At 35.9% G+C, this 22,278-nt stretch overlaps 1 protein-coding gene across 1 annotated transcript in view; it reads right to left on the bottom strand.

Moving 5' to 3' along the window:
* LOC111153570 (tet methylcytosine dioxygenase 2) overlaps nucleotides 1-22,278 on the bottom strand; it is a 136,551-nt gene that overhangs the window by 23,386 nt on the left and 90,887 nt on the right. Inside the window, exons 5-6 of the mRNA XM_022512681.1 lie at nucleotides 21,035-21,128; nucleotides 20,197-20,405 (exon numbers count right to left, since the gene is read on the bottom strand). Coding sequence (XP_022368389.1) covers nucleotides 20,197-20,405; nucleotides 21,035-21,128 — 303 coding nt within the window. The remainder of the gene's footprint in view (nucleotides 1-20,196; nucleotides 20,406-21,034; nucleotides 21,129-22,278) is intronic.

Consider the following 22,278-nt stretch of genomic DNA (forward strand, 5'->3'; position numbering starts at 1 on the left):
TTTCTTCTAAGAGACTAAAATACACCCAAAATCAAGTGGGCGGCTCTGTTCTATTCACCAGTCTAATATATATATATTTTAAATTTTTTAAAAAAATTCTTGTTTGAACTTCTTTTTACCCTCTTTCTTCTCCCCCCAATCTGGGGTCTCTTCTGATTTGGTTAACACACATTTTTCTGGGGGCTTGTCACCCTCTTAGTATTTTATTCTCTCATTCATATATTCTTTTTTTTTTTTTTTAAGATTTTATTTATTTATTTGACAGAGAGAGAGATCACAAGCAGGCAGAGAGGCAGACAAAGAGAGAGGGGGAAGCAGGTGACTGGCTGAGCAGAGAGCCTGATGTGGGACTTGATCCCAGGACCCTGGGATCATGACCTGAGTGGAAGGCAGAGGCTTAACCCACTGAGCCACCCAAGCGCCCCATCTCTTGTTCATATATTCTTATCTGGATAAATGACAAGGTGGAAAAACTCACTACAAACAAAACAAAACAAAAACAAACAAACAAAAAACAACAAGAGGCAGTATCAGAGGCTAGGGACCTAACCAATATGGACATTGGTAATATATCAGATCTAGAGTTTAGAATGACGATTCTCAAGGTGCTAGCTGGGCTCAAAAAAGGCATGGTAGATATTAGAGAAAACCTGTCTGGAGAAATAAAAGGCCTTTGTGGAGAAATAAAAGAACTAAAATCTAACCAAGCTGAAATTTAAAAAAGCTATCAATGAGGTGCAGTAAAAAATGGAGGCTCTTACAGCTAGGATAAATGAGGCAGAAGAGAGAATTAGTGATACAAAAGACCAGATGATGGAGAATAAGGAAGCTGAGCAAAGGAGAAGCAAACAACTACTGGACCACGAGGGGAGAATCTGAGAGATAAATGATACCATAAGATGAAACAATATTAGAATAACTGGGATGCCAGAAGAAGGAGAAAGAGAGAGGGGGGCAAAGGTATATTGGAGAGAATTATTGTAGAGAATTTCCCTAATATGGCAAAGGGAACAAGCATCAAAATACAGGAGGCACAGAGAATCCACCTCAAAATCAATAGTAAGTCCACACCCTGTCATCTAATAATTAAACTTACATGTCTTAGTGACAAAGAGAAAATCCTGAAAGCAGCCCTGGACAAGAAGTCTGTAACATACAATGGTAAAAAATATTAGATTGGCAGCAGACTTATCCACAGAGACCTGGCAGGCCAGAAAGAACTGGCGTAATATAATCAGAGCAGGAAATGAGAAAAACATGCAGCCAAGAAGACTATATCCAGCTAGGCTATCATTGAAAATAGGAGGAGAGATAAAAAGCTTCCAGGACAAACAAAAACTGAAAGAATTTGTAAATAACAAACCAGCTCTACAGAAAATATTGAAAGGGGTCCTCTAAGCAAAGAGAGACCCTAAAAGTAGTAGACCAGAAAGGAACAAAGACAATATACAGTAACAGTCACCTTACAGGCAATACAATGGCACTAAATTCATATCTCTCAATAGTTACCCTGAATGTAAATGGGCTAAATGCCCCAATCAAAAGACACAGGGTATCAGAATGGATAAAAAAAAAAAAATCCCCCACCCCCCAAAAATCAATATGCTGTCTACAAGACTCATTATAGACCCAAAGACACCTCCAGATTTAAAGTGAGGGGGTGGAAAACAATTTACCATGCTAACGGACATCAAAAGAAAGCTGGGGTGGCAATCCCTGTAGCAGACCAATTAGATTTTAAGCCAAAGACTATAATAAGAGATGAGGAAGGACACTATATCATACATAAAGGGTCTGTCCAACAAGAAGAGCTAACAATTTTCAATATCTATGCCCCTAACATGGGAACAGCCAACTATATAAACCAATTAATAAAAAAAAATCAGAGAAACACCTTGACAATAATACAATAATAATAGAGGAATTTAGTGCTTGCTTCGGCAGCACACATAATAATAGAGGACTTTAACACCCCCCTCAGAAATGGACAGATCATCCAAGCAAAAGAGCAACAAGGAAATAAAGGCCTTAAATGACACACTGGACCAGATGGACATCACAGATATATTCCATCCCAAAGCAAGAGAATTAACATTCTTCTCTAGTGCACATGGTACATTCTCCAGAATAGATCACATCCTGGGTCACAAATCAGGTCTCAACCAGTTCCAAAAGATTGGGATCATTCCCTGTATATTTTCAGATCACACTGCTATGAAACTAGAACTCAAGCACAAGAGGAAAGTTGGAAAGAACCCAAATACATGGAGACTAAAGAGCATCCTACTAAAGAATGAATGGGTCAAACAGGAAATTAAAGAAGAATTCAAAAAATTCATAGAAACAAATGAAAATGAAAACACAACTGTTCAAAATCTGTGGGACAGAGCAGAGGCAGTCCTGAGAGGAAAATATATAGTGATACAAGCCTTTGTCAAGAAACAAGAAAGTTCTCAAATACAACCTAACCCTACACCTAAAGAGGCTGGAGAAAGAACAGCAAAGAAAGCTTAAACCCAGCAGGAGAAGAGAAATAATAAAGATCTGAGCAGAAATCAATGAAATGGAAACCAAAGAAACAGTAGAACAAATCAATGAAACTAGGAGGTGGTTCTTTGAAAGAATAACTGATAACCCCTTGCCAGACTTATCAAAAAGAAAAGAGTAAGGACCCAAATTAATTAAATCATGAATGAAAGAGGAGAGATCACAACCAACACCAAAGAAATACAAACAATTATAAGAACATATTATAAGCAACGATATACCAGCAAATTTGACAATCTGGAAGAAATGGAAGCATTCCTAGAGATGTATAAACTACCAAAACTGAGCCAGGAAGAAATAAAAAACCTGAACAGACCCATAACCGTAAGGAGATTAAAGTAGTCATCAAAAATGTCCCAAAAAACAAGAGCCCAGGGCCAGATGGCTTCCCAGGGGAATTCTACCAAGCATTTAAAGAAGAATTAACTCCATTTCTCCTGAAACTGTTTTAGAATTAGAAATGGAAGGAAAACGTCCAAACTCATTTTATGAGGCCAACATTACCTTCATCCCCAAAACAGAAAAAGACCCCATCAGAAAAGAGAATTATAGACCAATATCCTTGATGAGCACAGATGCGAAAATTCTCACCAAAATACTAGCCAGTAGGATCCAACAGTACATTAAAAGGATTATTCACCACGACCAAGTGGGATTTATTCCTGGGCTCCACGGTTGGTTCAACATCCACAAATCAATCAATGTGATACAATACAATAAAAGAAAGAACAAGAACCATACAATACTCTCAATAGATGTTGAAAAAGCATTTGACAAAGTACAGCATCCTTTCTTGATCAAGACTCTTCACAGTGTAGGGATAGAGGGCACATACCTCAATATCATCAAAGCCATCTATGAAAAACCCACAGCAAATATCACTCTCAATGGAGAAAAACTGACAGCTTTTCCCCTAAGGTTAGGAACACAGCAGGGATGTCCACTATCACCACTGCAATTCAACATAGTACTAGAAGTCCTAGCCTCAGCAATCAGACAACAAAAAGGAATAAAAGGCATTCAAATTGGCATAGATGAAGTCAAACTCTCACTCTTTGCAGATGATATGATACTTTGTGTGGAAAACCCAAAAGACTCCACTCCAAAACTGCTTGAACTTGTACAGGAATTCTGTAAAGTGTCAGGATATAAAATCAATGCAGACATCAGTTGCATTTCTACAAACCAACAACAAGACAGAAGAAAGAGAAATTAAGGAGTCGATCCCATTTGCAATAGCACCCAAAACCATAAGATACCTAGGAATAAACCTAACCAAAGAAGCAAAGAATTTGTACTCAGAAAACTAGAAAGTACTCATGAAAGAAATGTAGGAAGACACAAAGAAATGGAAAAGCATTCCATGCTCATGGATTGGAAGCACAAATATTGTGAAAATATCTATGCTACCTAAAGCAATCTACACGTTTAATGCAATCCTTATCAAAATACCATCAATGTTTTTCAAGGAAATGGAAGAAATAATCCCAAAATTTATATGGAACCAGAAAAGACCTCGAATAGCCAAAGGAATGTTGAAAAAGAAAGCAAGAGTTGGTGGCATCCCAATCCCGACTTCAAGCTCTATTACAAAGCTGTCATCATCAAGACAGGATGCTACTGGCACACAGACAGACACATAGATCAATGGAACAGAACAGGGAGCTCAGAAATATACTCTCAAATCTATGGTCAACTAATCTTTGACGAAGCAGAAAAGAATGCTCAATCGAAAAAAGACAGTATCTTCAACAAATGGTGTTGGGAAAATTGGGACAGCCACATGCAGAAAAATGAAACTGGACCATTTCCTTATACCACATACAAAAATAGACTCCAAATGGATGAAAGACCTCAATGTGAGAAAGGAATCCATCAAAGTGTTTGAGGAGAACACAGGCAGTAACCTCTTTGACATCAGCCCCAGCAACTCCTTCCTAGAAACATCGCCAAAGGCAAGGGAAGCAAGGGCAAAAATGAACTATTGGGACTTCATCAAGATCAAAAGCTTTTGCAAAGCAAAGGAAACAGTCAACAAAACCAAAAGACAACTGACAGAATGGGAGAAGATATTTGCAAATGACATATCAGACAAAGGGCTAGTATCCAAAATCTATAAAGAACTTAGCAAACTCAACACCCAAAGAACAAATAATCCAATCAAGGAATAGGCAGAGGACATGAACAGACATTTCTGCAAAGAAGACATCCAGGTGGCCAACGGACACATGAAAAAGTGCTCCACATCACTCAGCATCAGGGAAATACAAATCAAAACCACAATGAGATACCACTTCACACCAGTCAGAATGGTTAAAATTAACAAGTCAGAAAACAACAGATGGAGAGTGGGGAACCCTTTAGCCACTCTGGAAAACAGCATGGAGGTTCCTCAAAAAGTTGAAAATAGAGCTACCCAATGACCCAGCAATCGCTCTACTGGGTATTTACCCTAAAGCTACAAAGGTAGTGATCCAAAGAGGCATGTGCACCCGAATGTTTATAGTAGCAATGTCCACAATAGCCAAACTATGGAAAGAACCTAGATGTCTGTCACCAGATGAATGGATAAAGAAGATGTGGTATATATACACAATGGAATACTATGCAGCCATCAAAAGAAATGAAATCTTGCCTTTTGCAACGACGTGGATGGAACTAGAGGGTATTATGCTGAGCAAAATAAGTCAATCAGAGAAAGACAATTATCAAATGATCTCCCTGATATGATAATTTGAGAGGCAATGTATGGGGTTCGGGTAGTAGGGAAGGAAAAATGAAATAAGATGGGGTCAGGAGGGAGACAAACCATAAGAAACTCTTAATCTCACAAAAGAAACTAGAGTTGCCGGGAGGAGGGGGTGAGGGAGAGGGTGGTTGGGTTATGGACATTGGGGAGGGTATGTGCTGTGGTGAGTGCTGTGAAGTGTGAAGCCTGATTATTCACAGACCTGTACCCCTGAGGCTATTAATACATTATATGTTAATTAAAACAATAAAAATTTTAAAAAAGCATAAAAATGGTAACTGTAAAGCAGTAATTATAAATCTGTTAATGTACATCCAATGCATAAAACTGTATGACAATAAAAGCCCAAAGGAAAAGGAGTGAATGCAACTGTATAGTAATAAAGTTTCTGTAGAGTATTATAATTAAATTGGCATTACTCTAATTTAGATTGTTATAACTCCAAGAAATATTGTAAAAGAGTGACAAGGGAGTGGAAATGGTACACTAAAAAACATCTATTGAACACAAAATAATGCCTTAAGGGAAGAACAGTGAAATGAAATACATACAGAAACCAATAATAAATTGGCAGATATAAATCCTACTTCAACAGTAATTACATATACTGTATATGGTTTAAATAATACAACTCAAAGGCAAAAACTGGAAAATGGATTAAAATTTCAACTATGTGTCATCTTTAAGAGACATGACTTAGTTTTAAAGATACAAATAGGCTGAAACTAAGTGGACAGAAAAATATGTATCATGTAACAGTGATCAAAAGAGAACTGGAATGGCAATACTAATATCAGACAGAGTAGGATTTAAGATAATATTACGAGAAGCAAGTACATTTTTTTTTCAAACAAGTACATTTTTATAAAAGGGTCACTCCTTAAGATGGAACAATTATAAATATATATGAGCCTAAAAATAGAGCACCAAAATACATAAAGTAAAAAATGACAGAAGTAAAAGGAAAAGCAGATTATTTAATAATCCACTTTCAATAATGTATATAACAACTAGAAACAATTAAGGAAGAAAAACACTGGAAATCAACTGAGCTAAACAATATCTAGAGAACACTCTGCCAAACAGCAGAATGCATTCTCAAGTGTGCATGGAATATTCTCCAGGACAGATTGTATGTCCTATCATAAACAAGCCTATCTAAATTTAAATGTTTAAAATCAATGGGATGAAATTATAAATGGGGGCAGAAGCAAATTTGGGTAATTAATATAAATATGTATATGCAACATACTGCTAAATAATGGGTGAAATAAAATCATAAGGGATGTTAGAAAATATTTTCTGATAAATGAAAATGAAAAAATATTAAGACTTTATGTGATGCATCTAATGCAGTATTAGAAGAAAATTTATAGCTTTACAGACCTATATTTAGAAAGTCCTCAAACCAATAAAATAATCTTCTGCCTTAAAAATCTCAAAAAAGAGAAAACCAAACACAACACAAATGAAGGAAATACTAAAGATTAGAGTGGAAATTAATGAAATAAAGAATAGAAAAACAATAGAGTAAATCAAAGGAATCCAAAGTTCTTTGGAAGGATCCAAGCTTGAGAAAGCTACATACATGGAATCAGAAAAAAGAGAAGACCTAAACTATTAAAATTAGGCATTAAAAAAGAAAACATACCTTATAAATTACAAGGGAATACAATAAAAATGATGTATCAGCTAGAAGAAATGGACAGATGCTTAGACACGAACTATTGAAACTGACTCAAAAAGAAACAGAGATTAATAGAACTATAACTAATAAAAGATTGAGTTAATAATCAAAAAACTGCCAGTAAAGATAAGCCCAGAAGTACATGACTTTGCTGCCGAATTCCACCAAACATTTAAAGAATTAGCGCTGGGGTGCCTGGCTGGCTCAGTTGGTTAAGTGTCTGCCTTCACCTCAGGTCATGATCCCAGGTCCTGGGATTGAGCCCCACTTCTTCCTCTCCCCACCGCTCATGCTTTCTCAAATAAATATATAAAATATATTTTTTTAAAGATTTTATTTATTTATTTGACAGAGATCACAAGTAGGAAGAGAAGCAGGCAGAGAGAGAGAGGAGGAAGCAGGCTCCCCGCCAAGCAGAGAGCCCGGTGTGGGGCTCGATCCCAGGACCCTGGGACCATGACCTGAGCCGAAGGCAGAGGCCTTAACCCACTGAGCCACCCAGGCGCCCCTATATAAAATATTTTTTTAAAAAATAAAGAATTAACCCCTATCCATTACAAATTCTTCCAAAAAATAGAAGGCAAACTTTTCAATGGATTCTATGAAGGAGGTATGAATCTAATACCAAAAACAAAGAGATGACAAGAATGCAATATATCAATATCCTTTATTAACATAAATGCAGGAATCCTCAATAAAAATCTAGCAAACAGATCTGCACATACAAAAGATCTGTACATTACAGCCAAGGATGATTTATCTCAGAAATGCAATATTGGGCCAACATGCAAAAATCAAAGTAATATACTACATGATCACCTCATTAGAAGCAGAAAAAGTATTTGCAAAAATTCCAACATCTTTTCATGATAAAAATAACAAGCTAGAATAGGGAAAAAGAAAAAAAAAACCACCTCAACCTGATAAAGAACATCTATAAAATATACAGGTAGCATCATACTTAATGGTGAAAAAATGAGTTTTTTCCTAAAATCAGGAACAAGACAAAAATGTTTGCTTTTGTCAGTTTTATTCAATAGCAACTACAAGGTCTAGTAAGGAAAATTAAGCAAGAAAAAAATAAAGGAACCGAGATTCAAAAAGAAAAAATTAAACTATCGTTATTTGTAGATGACACAGTCTTGTATGTAGTAAATCCTAAAAAATCTACCAAAAGAGAAAAAAAAAATAACACTAATAAACTAGTTCAATAAGTTTGCAGAATACAAGATGAATACATAAAAATCAATTGTTCCATGAAGACTAATGAGGAGCTAACAGAAACATAAGCAATATGCCTTATAAAAAATTCAAAGTAATGGTCATAGATATTGGACTTGAAAAAAGGGCAGATGAAGTCAGTGAGAAAACCAAAGAGAAAGAAAATATAAGAAAATCATGTCATGGGGCATCTGGGTGGCTCAGTGGGTTAAGCCTCTGCCTTCGGCTCAGGTCATGATCTCAGGGTCCTGGAATCGAGCCCCACATTGGGCTCTCTGCTCAACAGGGAGCCTGCTTCCCCCTCTCTCTCTACCTGCGTCTCTGCCTACTTGTGATCCCTCTCTCTGTCAAATAAATAAATAAAAATCTTAAAAAAAAATAATAACCAGTCATACCAAATCATATTAAATACTGAAGTATTCAGTAGCTGAAATGAAAAATATCCTAGAGGGAATCTACAGCAGACTAAAGGGTGCAGAAGAACAGATCAGTGATCTGGAAGGCAGGAGATGGAAAGCAACCAAGCTGAATAGCAAAAAGGAAAAAGCATTTTAAAAATGAGAATAACTTAAGAGCCTTTGCAACATCATCAAGCATGATAACATTCATGTTGTAAGGAATCCCAGAGGGAGAAGAAAGAAGGGGGCAGAAAATGTATCTGAAAAAAATAAGAGCTGTAAACGTCCCTAAGTTTGGGGAAGGAGACAGAATCCAGGTCAGAAAGCACAGAGAGTGCCTAAAAGGTGAACCCAAGAATATCTATACTAGGATACATAAAAACTAAGAAGGCAAAAAGTAATTATAATGAGAAAAATTTAGAAGTAGCAAGAGAAAAGTTACATACAAAGAAAACCCTATAAGGCTATGAGAGGATATTTTAGCAGAAACTTTGCAGGCATGATACATTCTAAGGACTGAAAGGATAAAGCCTACAATTAAGAATACTCTACCTACACTACCCAGCAAGATTATCACTCAGAATTGAAGAGACAGTTTCCCAAACAATAAAGTAGTTCATCACCACTAAACCAGCCTTACAAAAGAGGTTAAAGGGAATTCTTTAAGTGGAAAGAAAAGGCCATAACTAGAAGAAAATTATGAAAGGCAGAATTTCACAAGTAAAAGCAAACATATAGTAAAGGTAGTAGAGGAATCGCTCATAAAGTCAGTGTGGCGGTGAAAACAAAACTAGTAAAATCAATTGTCTCTACAAAAATTAGTCAAGTGATAAAATAAAAAATGTAAAATATGACATCATATACATAAAATATGGAAGGGGAACAAGAATTTAGTGCTTTTATGTGTTCAAATTTAAGTGACATCAACCTAATATAGACTGCTATACACACAAGATGTTCTATATGAACCCAATGGTAACCACAAATGAAAAACCTGTAATAGACATACAAAAAAATAAAGTGAAACTAATCCAAGCATAACATTAAAGAAAGCCATCAAACCACATGGGAAGAAAGCAAAAGAAGAAAAAAGGAACAGAGAAGAACTACGAAAACACCAGGAAACATTAACAAAGTGGCATTAAGTACATACTTATTAACAATCACTTTAAATGTAAATGGACTAAATGCTCTAACCAAAAGACACAGGGTGACTGAATGGCCAAAAAACAAGACCCATCTATATAATGCCCACAGAATACTGACTTAGACCTAAGGACACACACAGACTGAAAGTGAAGGGATGGAAAAGGATAACCCATGGAAATGGAAGTGGAAAAAAAGAGAAAAAACTGGGGTAGCAATACTTATGTCAGACAAAACAGACTTTAAAGCAAAGACTGTAGAAAGACACAAAGAAGGGCACTACATAATGATAAAGGTCAATCCTTTGACCTATGGGTCAATCCCATAAAAAGTATAACAATTATAAATATCTATGCACCCAACACAGGAGCACCAAAATACAAGAAGCCAATACTAATACACATAAAGGGAGAAACTGATAGTTATACAGTAATAGTAGCTCTACTTGCATAAATGGATAGATCAAGGAAACAGTGGCTTTGAATGACACATTAGACCAGATAGACCTAACAGATACATACAGAACATTCCATCCAAAACTACAGAACAAATTCTTTTGTCAAGTGTGGATATTATCCACGGAACAGTTTCCAGGATAAATCACATGTGAGGCCAGAAAACAAATCTAAATACATTTAAGAAGGCTGAAATTGTATCAAGTACCTTTTGACCACAACGGTATGAAACGAAATCTACCGTAAGAAAAAACACAAACCTCACGAACAGGTGGAAACTAAATAACATACTATTAAATAACTGATGGTGCAGCACTTGGGTGGCTCAGTTGGTTAAATGACTGACTTTCTTGGTTTCAGCTCAGGTCATAATCTTGGGGTTATGAGATCAAGTCCCACATTGTGCTCTACACTCAGTGGGGAGTCTGCTTGAGATTCTCTCTCTCCTTCTGTCCCTCCTCCCACTGATGTGTGCACATGCTATCTCTCTCTCAAATAGATATTAAAAGAAAATCTAGGGCACCTGGGTGGCTCAGTGGGTTGGGCCACTGCCTTCGGCTCCGGTCATGATCTCAGGGTCCTGGGATCGAGTCCCGCATTGGGCTCTCTGCTCGACAGGGAGCCTGCTTCCCTCGCTCTCTCTGCCTGCCTCTCTGTCTACTTGTGATCTCTCTCTGTCAAATAAATAATAAAAATAAAATCTTTAAAAAAAAAAAGAAAAGAAAATCTAATGGATTAACAAGAAAATCAAAGGGAAGATTAAAAAATACATGGAGACAAATGAAAATTAATACACAATAGTCCAAAATCATTGGGACACAGTTAAAGCAGTTCTTAGAAGAATGTTTATGACATTACAAGCTTACCTCAAAAAATGAAAATCTCAAGCAATTTACCCTCATACCTAAATGAATTAGAAAAAGAAAAAAGCCCAAAGCTAGTAGAAGGAAGAAATAAGGAGGTTAGAACTGAAATGGATGAAATAGAGACTAAAGAATAATAGAAAATATCAATGAAACAAGGAGCTGATTCTTTGAAAAGAGAAATTAAATTGATAAACCGTTAGCTAGGCTCGTAAGTAAAAGGAGAGTGAGGACTCAAATAAAAACAGAAATGAAGGAGAAATAACTGAAATAAAAGAGATACAAAAAATTATGACAATTTTACAAAAATTATATGCAAACAAACTGGACAAACTTGAAGAAATGGATAAATACCTAGAAATGTAAAATCTTCCCAAACTGCATCAGAAAGGAATAGAAAATATGAAGAAACCAATTACTAGCAACAAAATTGAATCAGTAATAAACTCCCATCAAAAATCTAGGACCAGGTGGCTTCATACACGAATTCTAGCAAACATTTAAAAAAGAGTTAATACTTATCCTTCTCAAACTATTCCAAAGAAATAGAAGAGGAAGAAAAGGTTCCAAATTCAGTCTACGAGGCCTACATTATTCTGATACTAAAACAAAGACACTATTAAAAAAAAAAAAAGAAAAATATAGGTCAATAGCTCTGATGATCACAGATGCAAAAATCCTCAACAAAACATTAGCAAACCAATTTCAACAATACATTAAAAGGTTCATTCAGCATGATCAAGGGGGACTTATTCCTGGGATTCAAGGGTAGTTCAACCATCACAAATCAATAAATGTTATATATCATATTAATAAGAGAATAAAAGCCATATGATCATCTCAATACATGCAGAAAAATAATTTGACAATATCCATTCATGATAACAACTCAACTTAAGTAGATTTAGTGGGAATACACCTCAACATAATAAAGGCCATATACAACAAACCCTATTAGGGAAAACTGAAGCTTTTTCCCCTCAGATCAGGAACAAGACAAGGATGTTCACTCTCACAACTTTTATTCAACATAGTACTGAAAGTCCTACCTGTAGCAATTAGACAAGGAAAAAAATTTAAAAAAAATCAAGTTTTAAGGAATAAGTGAAACGGTCACTATTTGCAGATATGATACTATATAGAGAAAATCCTAAGGAATCCACCAAAACAACTATGAGAACAAATAAATGAATTCGGTAAAGTTACAGGATATAAAATTAGTATACAGAAATGTGTTGTGTTTCTGTACACTAATAATGAAGTAGCAGAAAGAGAAATTAAAGAGACAATTCCATTTACAATTGCACTAAAAATAATAAAACACTTAGGGATCTATTTAACCAAAGAAGTAGAAGACTTATACCCTGGAAATTATAAGATGTTAATGAAAACTTTGACAACAACACAAAGAAGGCTCATGAATTGGAAGAATTAATGTTAAATTGTCCATACTACCCAAAGCAATGTAGAGATTCAGTGCAATTCCTGTCAAAATACCAATGGCATTTTTCACAGAAGTAGAACACATAATCCTGAAATTTTTATGGAACCACAAAATACCACAAATAGCTAAAGTAATCTTGAGAAGAAAGGTAGAGCTATCACAATCCCAGATTTCAAGACATACTATAGATAACCATAATCATCAACACAGTATGGAACTGGCACAAAAAATAGACATAGAGATCAATGGAATAGGATACAGAACAAAGAAATAAAACCATACATACATAGTCAATTAATCTATGAAAAGGAGGCAAGATATACACTAGGAAAAAGACTTCCTTTTCAATAAATGGACAGCTACAGGCAAAAGAATGAAATTATTTTCTTACAACATACACAAAATAAACTCAAAATGAACTGAGGACCTAAATGTGAGACTGAAATGATAAAATCCCTAAAAGAAAAAATGAGCAATAATCTTTTGGACATCAGCCTTAGCAATATTTTTCTAGATATGTCTTCTCAGGCAAGGGAAATAAAAACAAAACTATTGGGACTACATCAACTAAAAAGGTTTTCACAGTAAAGGACACCATCAAGAAAACCAAACAAAAGAACCCCTATGGAATGGGAGAAGATATTTGTAATGACATATACAATAAGGGGTTAATATCCAAAATATATAAAGAACTTATATAACTCAAAACAAAAAAAAAGTTAAAAATTGGGCAGAGGACCTAAATAGAGATTTTTCCAAAGAAGTCATAGAGATGACCAACAGACATTTGAAAAGATGCTCAACATTGTAAGTCATCAGGAAAATGCTAATCAGAACCACAATAAGATATCACTTTGCACCAGTCAGGTGGTTAGAATAAAAAAACACAAATAAATGGTGCAGATGTGGGGAAAAGGGAGCTCTCAAGCACCATTGGTGGGAATGTAAACTGGTACTATCACTGTGGAAAAAAGTATGAAGTTATGTCAAAAATAGAACTGGAAATACCATATGAGCCAGTAATTCCACTACTGGGTACCTGCCCAAATAGCCAAGATATGAAAGCAACCTAAGTGTCCATTAATAGATGAATGGATGATAAAATGTGGCATATATATGCAATGGAATATTATTCAGCCACAAAAAGAATGAGACTTTGCCATTTGTGACAACATGGAGAAACCTAGATGGTATTATGATAGGTGAAATTCATCAGATAAACACAAATACCATATGACTTTATTTATATATAAAATCTAAAACACAAAACAAATGAGCAAACAAACCCCAAGGAAACAGAACCGTAAATAGAGAGAAGAAACTGATTGCCGGGGGTGGGGAGAAGTGGAAGGATGGGTGAAATGGGTGAAGGGGATTAAGAGTTACACACTTTTAGTGATAAAATAAGTCATGGGGATGAAAAGTATAGCATGGGAAATATAGTCAGTAATACTGTAATAATATTGTATGGTGATAAATGGTAATTACATTTTTCCTGGTGGGTATAGCTTAATATATAGAACTGTCAAATCACTATGTTATATACCTGAAACTAACATAACATTGTATGTCAACTATACCTCAATAAAAAAACCATAAGAAACAACTGTCTAAATGTATGCTAACAATGAATAATCCAATAATGGAATCAAAATAATTCCATTTAGTAGCATCAAAAAGAATACTTAGAAATTTAATGTAAGTGTGTAGGACTTGCATACTGAAAACTATAAAACATCACTGAAAGAAATTAAAGTCCTAAGTAAATGTAAAGGCATCCTTAGTTAACCAATTGGAAGACTTAATATTGTTAAGCTGACAAGCCTTGGCCTTTTGGTCTACTGATTTAACAGAGCCCCTGTCAAATCCCAGATGGGAAAATTGATAGATTGATCTTAAAATTCTCAAGGACATGAAAAGAATTCGGATTAGAAAAAAAAAAAATCTTTTAAAACATTGGAGGACTTACATAAATACAGAGTAGTGGTTGCCAGAAGGGAGGTGATGGAGAGAATGGGCAAAAGAGGTGAATTCCAATTTCAGAACTTACCTCAAAACTATAGTAATCAACTTTGTATAGTACTGCCATAAGGACAGATATTTAGGTAGATTAATGGAATAAAGTCTCAAAATAACCCATACATCTTTGTCAATTAATTTTCAACAAGAGTGACAAGCCCATTTAATGGAGAAAATAATCTCTTCAACAAATGGGGCTGAGCCACATGTGGAAGAATGGTACTAGACTCTTAAAATCATAAAATTAACTCAGCAGTGATCAAAGAACTGAATGTAAGAGCTAAAACTCTAATACGCTGGAAAGAAAACATAGATGTAAATCCTCAAGACCTTGGATTGTGCAGTGGTTTCTTAGATAACAATACAATCAAAAAATATATAAATTTGATTTCACCAAAATTGAAAAATTCTGTGCTGCAAAGACATGATCAAGAAAGAGGCAACCTATAGCATAAGATAAAATATCTAGAAGACAGATATCTGATAAAGTTCAAGAATTTGGAGTCTATAAAAAACTCTTACAACTCAAAAAAAACAATGAACTCAACTTAAAAATGAGCAAAGAATCAAGTAGGCATTTTCCAAAGATAATATTTGAATAGCCAATAGTGCAGAAAATAATGGCTAACATCATCAGTCATTAGGGAAAAGCAAATCAAAACCATAAGATACACTTCACACCCACTGGGAGGGCTATGATAAAAAAGATAAACAGACAATAAATAGTTTTGATGAGGATATGGAGACTTTGGAACCTCCATGTACTGCTGGTAGGAATGAAAAATGGTACAGCTATTCTGGAAAACAGTTTGGCAGTTCCTCAAAAAGTTAAACATAGAATAACCTTATGACTAACAATGTCACTCAAAGAGAACTGAAAACATATGTCCATACAAAAACTTGTACACAGATGTTCACAGCAGTAGCATTCATAATAGCCCTACAGTGGAAACTATCCAAGTGTCCATTAACTGATGAATGGATAAAGAAAATGTGGTACATATACACAATGGAATATTATTCAGCCACAAAAAGGAATAAAATACTGATTAACCTTAGGACATGGAGAACCTGTAAAACATTACGCTAAGTGAACGAGGCCAGACAGAAAGGCCAAATTTGTATAATTCCACTAATACAAAAATCCCTGTATAGGCAAATCTATGGAGACAGAAAGTTGATTAGTAGTTGCCATTTTAGGGGAGAGGAGAATGGGAATCGACTGTCTAATAGGTATGGGATTTTCTTCTACGAGTGAAAAAACATTGCACAACTTTGTGAATATACTAAACCACTGATTGTATAAAATGGTGAATTTTATGGTATGTGAATTATATCTCAAAAAAATCCCTGCAGGGGTGTCTGGGTGGCTCAGTGGGTTAAGCCTCTGCCTTCAGCTCAGGTCATGATCTCAGGGTCCTGGGATCGAGTCCCACATTGGACTCTCTGCTCAGCAGGGAGCCTGCTTCCCTTCTTCTCTCTGCCTGCCCCTCTGCCTACTTGTGATCTCACTCTCTGTCAAATAAATAAATAAAATCTTAAGAAAAAAATCCCTGCATAATAAGGTGGAGCAACTTCAAGATGATTTCCCACATGAAATGGCTACTAAAAGGCATTTTTATTTCTATAGGGCCCTTTCAAATAATATTAGAATTAGCACATGGCAGCCTCATTTAACATGACTCAATTTGGCTCATGGTTAAATGACAAATCAGTAAAGCAACTGTAATCAAAATATTCATCTATATAACAGATTTTTACAAACATTCTCAACCTTTGAGTTACCATCTGGACTTCTAACGGAAAAAAACAAACACACTTTAAACTAAAAATTAGTTCACATATTCAACCTTATGTAAGTTTAGAAACACCCAGCAAAAACTTGTCAAACCTGACAAATAAATGTATACTTCAAAAAATAAGAAAATGATCAATTTGCAAACTCAAAATAATGGAAACAGGCAACGATCCTCAATGAATATGCTGCACCATTAGGTGAACGTTTTCTGGGAAGGCTGATGATGGACAGATCAAGCTGGCAACTCCTGAACTCACTAAACACTCTTAACACCATTCAGAATGAAACAAAGCAGACATTATAACCCTCATGCTGGATATGAAGAACTAAGATTACTTCATCACCACTTATGAAGCACATCTGCCAATATATACATATATGTATACACATGTAACTTGTTTCAGTCTTGTAATGTCAGGTGCAAAAGACAGCTGGGATAGAGGAGTGAGGTGAACAAAACGAGTGTGCAATCAACCAAATCTAGAATGCAGGAAATTTTGCAGAGCAAATGATATCGTCTGTTTTAACAATAAATTCATTAAAAAGAGAGGGGAACGGTTTATAAACAAAAAGAGGTTTATGAATCATATAATTTATCTTCCAAATGAGGATACTTTTGAGAGTGAAAAGGAAGTTCTATTTTCTTTTTTTTAAAGGAAGTTCTATTAATAATTATGCTAGACAACAGGCATGATCCGGGACCACTCAAAAGTCTCAAATACAAGGTATAGGCTTTCATGTTGTCAATATCTTTTTATTTATTATTTTGAAAGAGGATCCAGTTAGGGAATCTGAACATGAAATGATATTAAAGAATCACTGACATGACACTGTAACTAGGTTTTGTATTTTAAAAAAAGTCCTTATCGGGTGCCTGGGTGGCTCAGTGGGTTAAGCCACTGCCTTCGGCTCAGGTCATGATCTCAGGGTCCTGGGATCGAGTTCCGCATCGGGCTCTCTGCTCAGCGGGGAGCCTGCTTCTCTCTCTCTCTCTGCCTGCCTCTCTGCCTACTTGTGATCTCTGTCTGTCAAATAAATAAATAAAATCTTAAAAAAAAAAAGTCCTTATCTGTTAGACACACACTGAAATGTACATAGGTGAGATGGTATCTGTGCTTTGCTTTAAAACACTGGTAGGTGGCGGTGGGGGTAGGATGTAGGGGAAATATGTGAAACAATATTGATAAAATGTTGGTATGTACTGGAGCTGCATAATGGGTCCACGGGGATTTATTACACTGCATTCCTCCAATTTAAGCATGTTTGAAAATTTTTATAATATAATGTTAACTTAAAAATTTAACATCACCCAGCATGGCAGAACATGTTTCTGGCTTTGACTTCTTATAATGACAGATACACTCCCATAACTCTTACTTGCCAAAAAAATATTGGTTAGGCTTAGTCATAAAATGGAAATCTCAAAGGGAAATCTTTAAAGAAGAAACAGCTGCTTAGGCTCAAAGGAAACGTAAAAATCTGTTTCTGACTTTCCCACTGAAAGATGCTCTCAGAGTTCTTTTCTGGACTCACAGTGGGTGGTGATGGGGCATATGCAGGCACTGGGATTTGTAAGAACTCGGAGATGAGGTTCATACGGCTTTGAATATTAAACTGAGTCAGCAGCCCCAATTTGAGATTATCCTCTGTTCTTGGCAAAGTCATGAGTTTAACGTGTGCCAGACATAAAATTTATTTTATGGGGTATTAGTAACTTCAAAAACTACATCTGAATGAAGTCTCTATTGCCACTGGTAAGTGTATGTTTTAATTTTGTAAGTTTTGTTTTGTTTTGTTTTTGGAGAATTGTTTTAAATATGCATAACCCAAATCTAAAACTTCATCTAAATAATTACCCTTACCTTTTGAAATTCCAAAGAGAAGCAAAAGTATGCAGATTGGCTTTTAAAATGTCTTAATATTTGAAGCACGTCTTTTAACGGTTTTGTACTCACCTCCTGTTTAGACCAGTTAAACTAAAATTTTTCTTAGACCCTGGCCCAACCATTATTCATGGATTTTAAATGCAAAATAATACAAAAGTTCTTAAAATAGAATTTCTTTCTATATGTCAGATTCCATTTCAGGCACTAGCATTTATAGAAATTATAGAAAAGCCTACAGGGGAAAAATACCAGAGATATAGAATAACTAAAAATTAAATCAGTAGACAAACCATAAGTGACTCTTAATCTCACAAAACAAACTGAGGGTCGATGGGGGGAGGGGGATTGGGAAAGGGGGTGTGGGGTTATGGACATTGGGGAGGGTATGTGCTATGGTGAGTGCTGTGAAGTGTGTAAACCTGGCGATTCACAGACCTGTACCCCTGGGGATAAAAATATATGTTTATAAAAAATAAAATTAAAAAAAAAATTAAATCAGTTATGAAGAATGTGAAATAAAGTTGGCATGAAACCTCAAGAAATTTAAGTAAACAACTGTTATTTTCACAAGAAGCTCTTCCGTGGTTCAGAAGTTCAAGCTATCAAGTCTAAGAGGAAGTCTGCTTAAAACAAACAAACAAGGCAGATACTTAATTCCTGAGAAAAATGCTATCACCAAAATCATCTCAAAGTGCCTTAACTTTCACTTTCTTTCTGATTAAAGGCATTTAAATACATCTTTTAAGAAGGAACAAGGAAAATTAGGATACACTGAATAGTATTATATACCTAAAGCGGTCACCGTGAGTTTATGAGTCATGTGTTAGATTTGTAGAAGTGGGTTTACAGTGAGGTACACACCACGACATTTTTGGATCATAACTACCACAGGAAGCCAAGTCACACTTTCATATATGAAAAGTAAGTTTCCTAGACATATTATTTATAGTTGATTTACGCACACCCCATGACCCAGAGAAAACCCACGTCAACATGAAGTTAGCAAAGCAGTACCAGTCAGAGTAACAGTCAGCAAAGGAACAAATTAGGGTAGTAATGGGCTGTTGCAAAGAGCAGCACAGTGTTTCCATAAATTCAGTTAACTATATTGTAGTTTGGTGAATGCAGAGGAAAAGAGACTAAAGGAAGAAGTGCAAAATTAAAATTTTTTTAGGACCAATTGTGAGTAAAATAACTCCTGTAGGATTTCAGTGTAGCACTATGAATCTTTCTGTATTCTAATGTTACACAGGAGTAGCATAGCAGAGGAACATTAGTAATGAAGCTTTCTCCAAGTGAAGAGTTAAACATCCTAAACTGGATGAGGTTAACAAACAAAAACATAGTAGCACTTGGATGCACTAAATATGTTTAACTGGGTACCCCTGCTCTCCTATGCCACATGTTTATAGTCCTCGAAAACAGTGCATGTCCATAGCCACTAACTTCTTGCTTATATAGTAGCAGTAAAAATGAAAGTGATCTTTATTACTATTGTGTTGATAATAAAGGAGATTGAACTGATGTATGAATCAGTTCAATCTACAAAAATTCTGTAAGCCTTCTATTTTGATGTTTGTTACCTTACAATTATGTATCTGTTTCAGATACTGCAACACAGAAATGGTGTCAATACTTACTAGTGTGGTGGCCAGGCACACAAGACTTGTCACTGTAGCAAGTGGACACACAGATATTTTCAAGTTTATGGCATGATCGAGTTCATGATATGGGTACAGATATTCAGACTTTCAGCAAGCTGCTCCTAACGAAATGTCTACACTGCCCGAAGGTACGAAATGGTTAACGAAATCACCTCAAATTACGCACGTTAGCAAATCCAACTTCCTTCTGCATGACTGTGAAACAGGCGTTTTGGTCCCCATTTTATAAATAGATGTAAAAACGCAGGTTCGACTCCCTTGAGTCAGACCCATGATCAGGTTTTGCTGTCAGTGAAAAGAGAGGGGAGGCTTCACTTACTCTTCATTCAGGGCACAACGGCGATTGGTCAGAGTGCCGTATTTCCTCAGGGTTTCAGTGAGCTCGGAGTAGAGTTTGTCAGCCAGGGACAATGGGATTCCTTCCCACACCAGGATGAGAATCACAATCACTGCAGCCTCACAGGTGTGGCCAGCTCGCTCCCGCACCAAGCATAGCAGCTTCTCTTCACTGCAGCTTCTGCGAACCACCTGTGCGGGTCCCCATTCCACCCCAACACCCCCACCCCAACCAAAACAAAACAAGGGTCACTTGCGGCAGAGGAGAGCAACGATTTATGTATGCATATTTTTCATGTCTGGGTCACAATTAGGGCAACATTTGCCAGCACGTGCAACTTGCCTTTTGCTACCCATCTGTAAAATGGGGTTAGAACCCGGAGAGAGGCAAAACTGCTCAATGTTTAGCAGCTATACCAGTGCAGGGAGGGGCAATGACCCCTGCATTAAACCTAGAGCTATATGGAAGACATGCAGGTCTTTTTCACAAACTTCAAGGTTTTCAAAAATGACAATATAAAGATTAACGGAAGGTATTTAGAAGATTATGGATGACTTCACGTTCCTTGAAGAATCACACTTTTTATCAATTTGAACGGACCTCATCCTCCCCATTAAATTCTTTCAATTAAATATAGCTTGTATGTGCTTTAAAAGCTAATCTACCTTTTTCTTAAGAGCTAACACAAAATAAAAATAGGCAATATTCATTTCAACCGGCATAAATGACTCTTTTATCTGGTAACCCAATTCTCAGGGTTAGATTAATGAATCAAAACTCCCAAGACTGAAGACCAAAGGCCTTGTCAGGTCACACTTACCCATTTAGCAATAGGACATCCCTGAGAACTTTTGCCTTCTTTACCAGTATAGATGACTCTTTCAATCCTAATAGCTTTACCCTTCTGTCCAAACCTTAAAAGAAATCCACAGAAACACACACACATAAAATTAGCAAATGAAACTGAGGCAAACAAAATACTGAACATTTGAGCATAATTTTATTCTATGACCACACCCTGAGAAATGAATGGTTTAATTTATTTTTAAAAAATAAGTCTAAGCCAAGCAAACAGGATAACAGACTTTAAGCTTTGTATTTCTTTGGTATCAAAATATATTGATAACCGTAATGAACTATTTTGAAATTATATGTTGGGTGAAAATAAATGGGAAAGCTTATTTTTAAACAATTTCACAAAAGCACAAAACTTTTTTAAGTTTGTTAAATTCAGTCTTCTAAGATAGATACTATTTGATTTTTGTCCTTTACTAAATTTAGCTATTTTAAAACTTGGGGAATCACAACAGATTTTAGTTAGAACTGTTCCTCACAGAATCTCTACCATTTTTTAAAGATGGCTTGCAAATAACTAGTATTCAGCAATTTTGAAAATACAGGATAGTTCTAGAGATAGATTATATTTTCCCTTAGGACCATTTACTACTTGCTAATAACAAAAGGCATTTAGGGAAATTCACTGTATCTGCCAGGCTACTAGAGGATTATTTGTGAATTTCTACATACTAATTTAGAAATGGGTAACTTGTAAATTGGGCAAGAATGATACAAAATATGTCCTTGCTGCCCACAATGTCTAACGTATTTTAATGATAACACTGTCTGCTTCCTAAAGAAAAGGCCCCCTACCATAGTTAACAGCTCACATCTGTGGATACCTATTTGAAAGTCTCTCTCTGCATCAACTGTCTCACTCATAAGAGTCTTCTACATGCAAAACTAACTGTGTAGATTGAGGTAAATACTTGCCTACCTGTGACTGACAGTAAAAAAAAAAATGTAGCTATAAATAGAATCTGTCTCTATTTCTATTCAGCATCTCACACTTACCCTCTGCTCATACTAAGGGACAACTCTCTTAGAGATAACTACTCATTTACAGCTCTAGGTGCATTTAACTCGATGGTTCCTTTCTTAAACCACATCTCCCCTCTCTTTTTTCTCTGACACTTTATCACCAAGTGGGAAAGCCAGAGTGGGGCCTCTCTTTGCAGCCCGTGCCAGCACCCCTGTGCCTGGCATGCGGGCTGGCTGGTTCTCGTG

Source organism: Enhydra lutris, unplaced genomic scaffold (assembly GCF_002288905.1).
Source record: "Enhydra lutris kenyoni isolate GAN:26980312 unplaced genomic scaffold, ASM228890v2 scaffoldscaffold3, whole genome shotgun sequence".
Classification (NCBI taxonomy): Eukaryota; Metazoa; Chordata; class Mammalia; order Carnivora; family Mustelidae; genus Enhydra; species Enhydra lutris.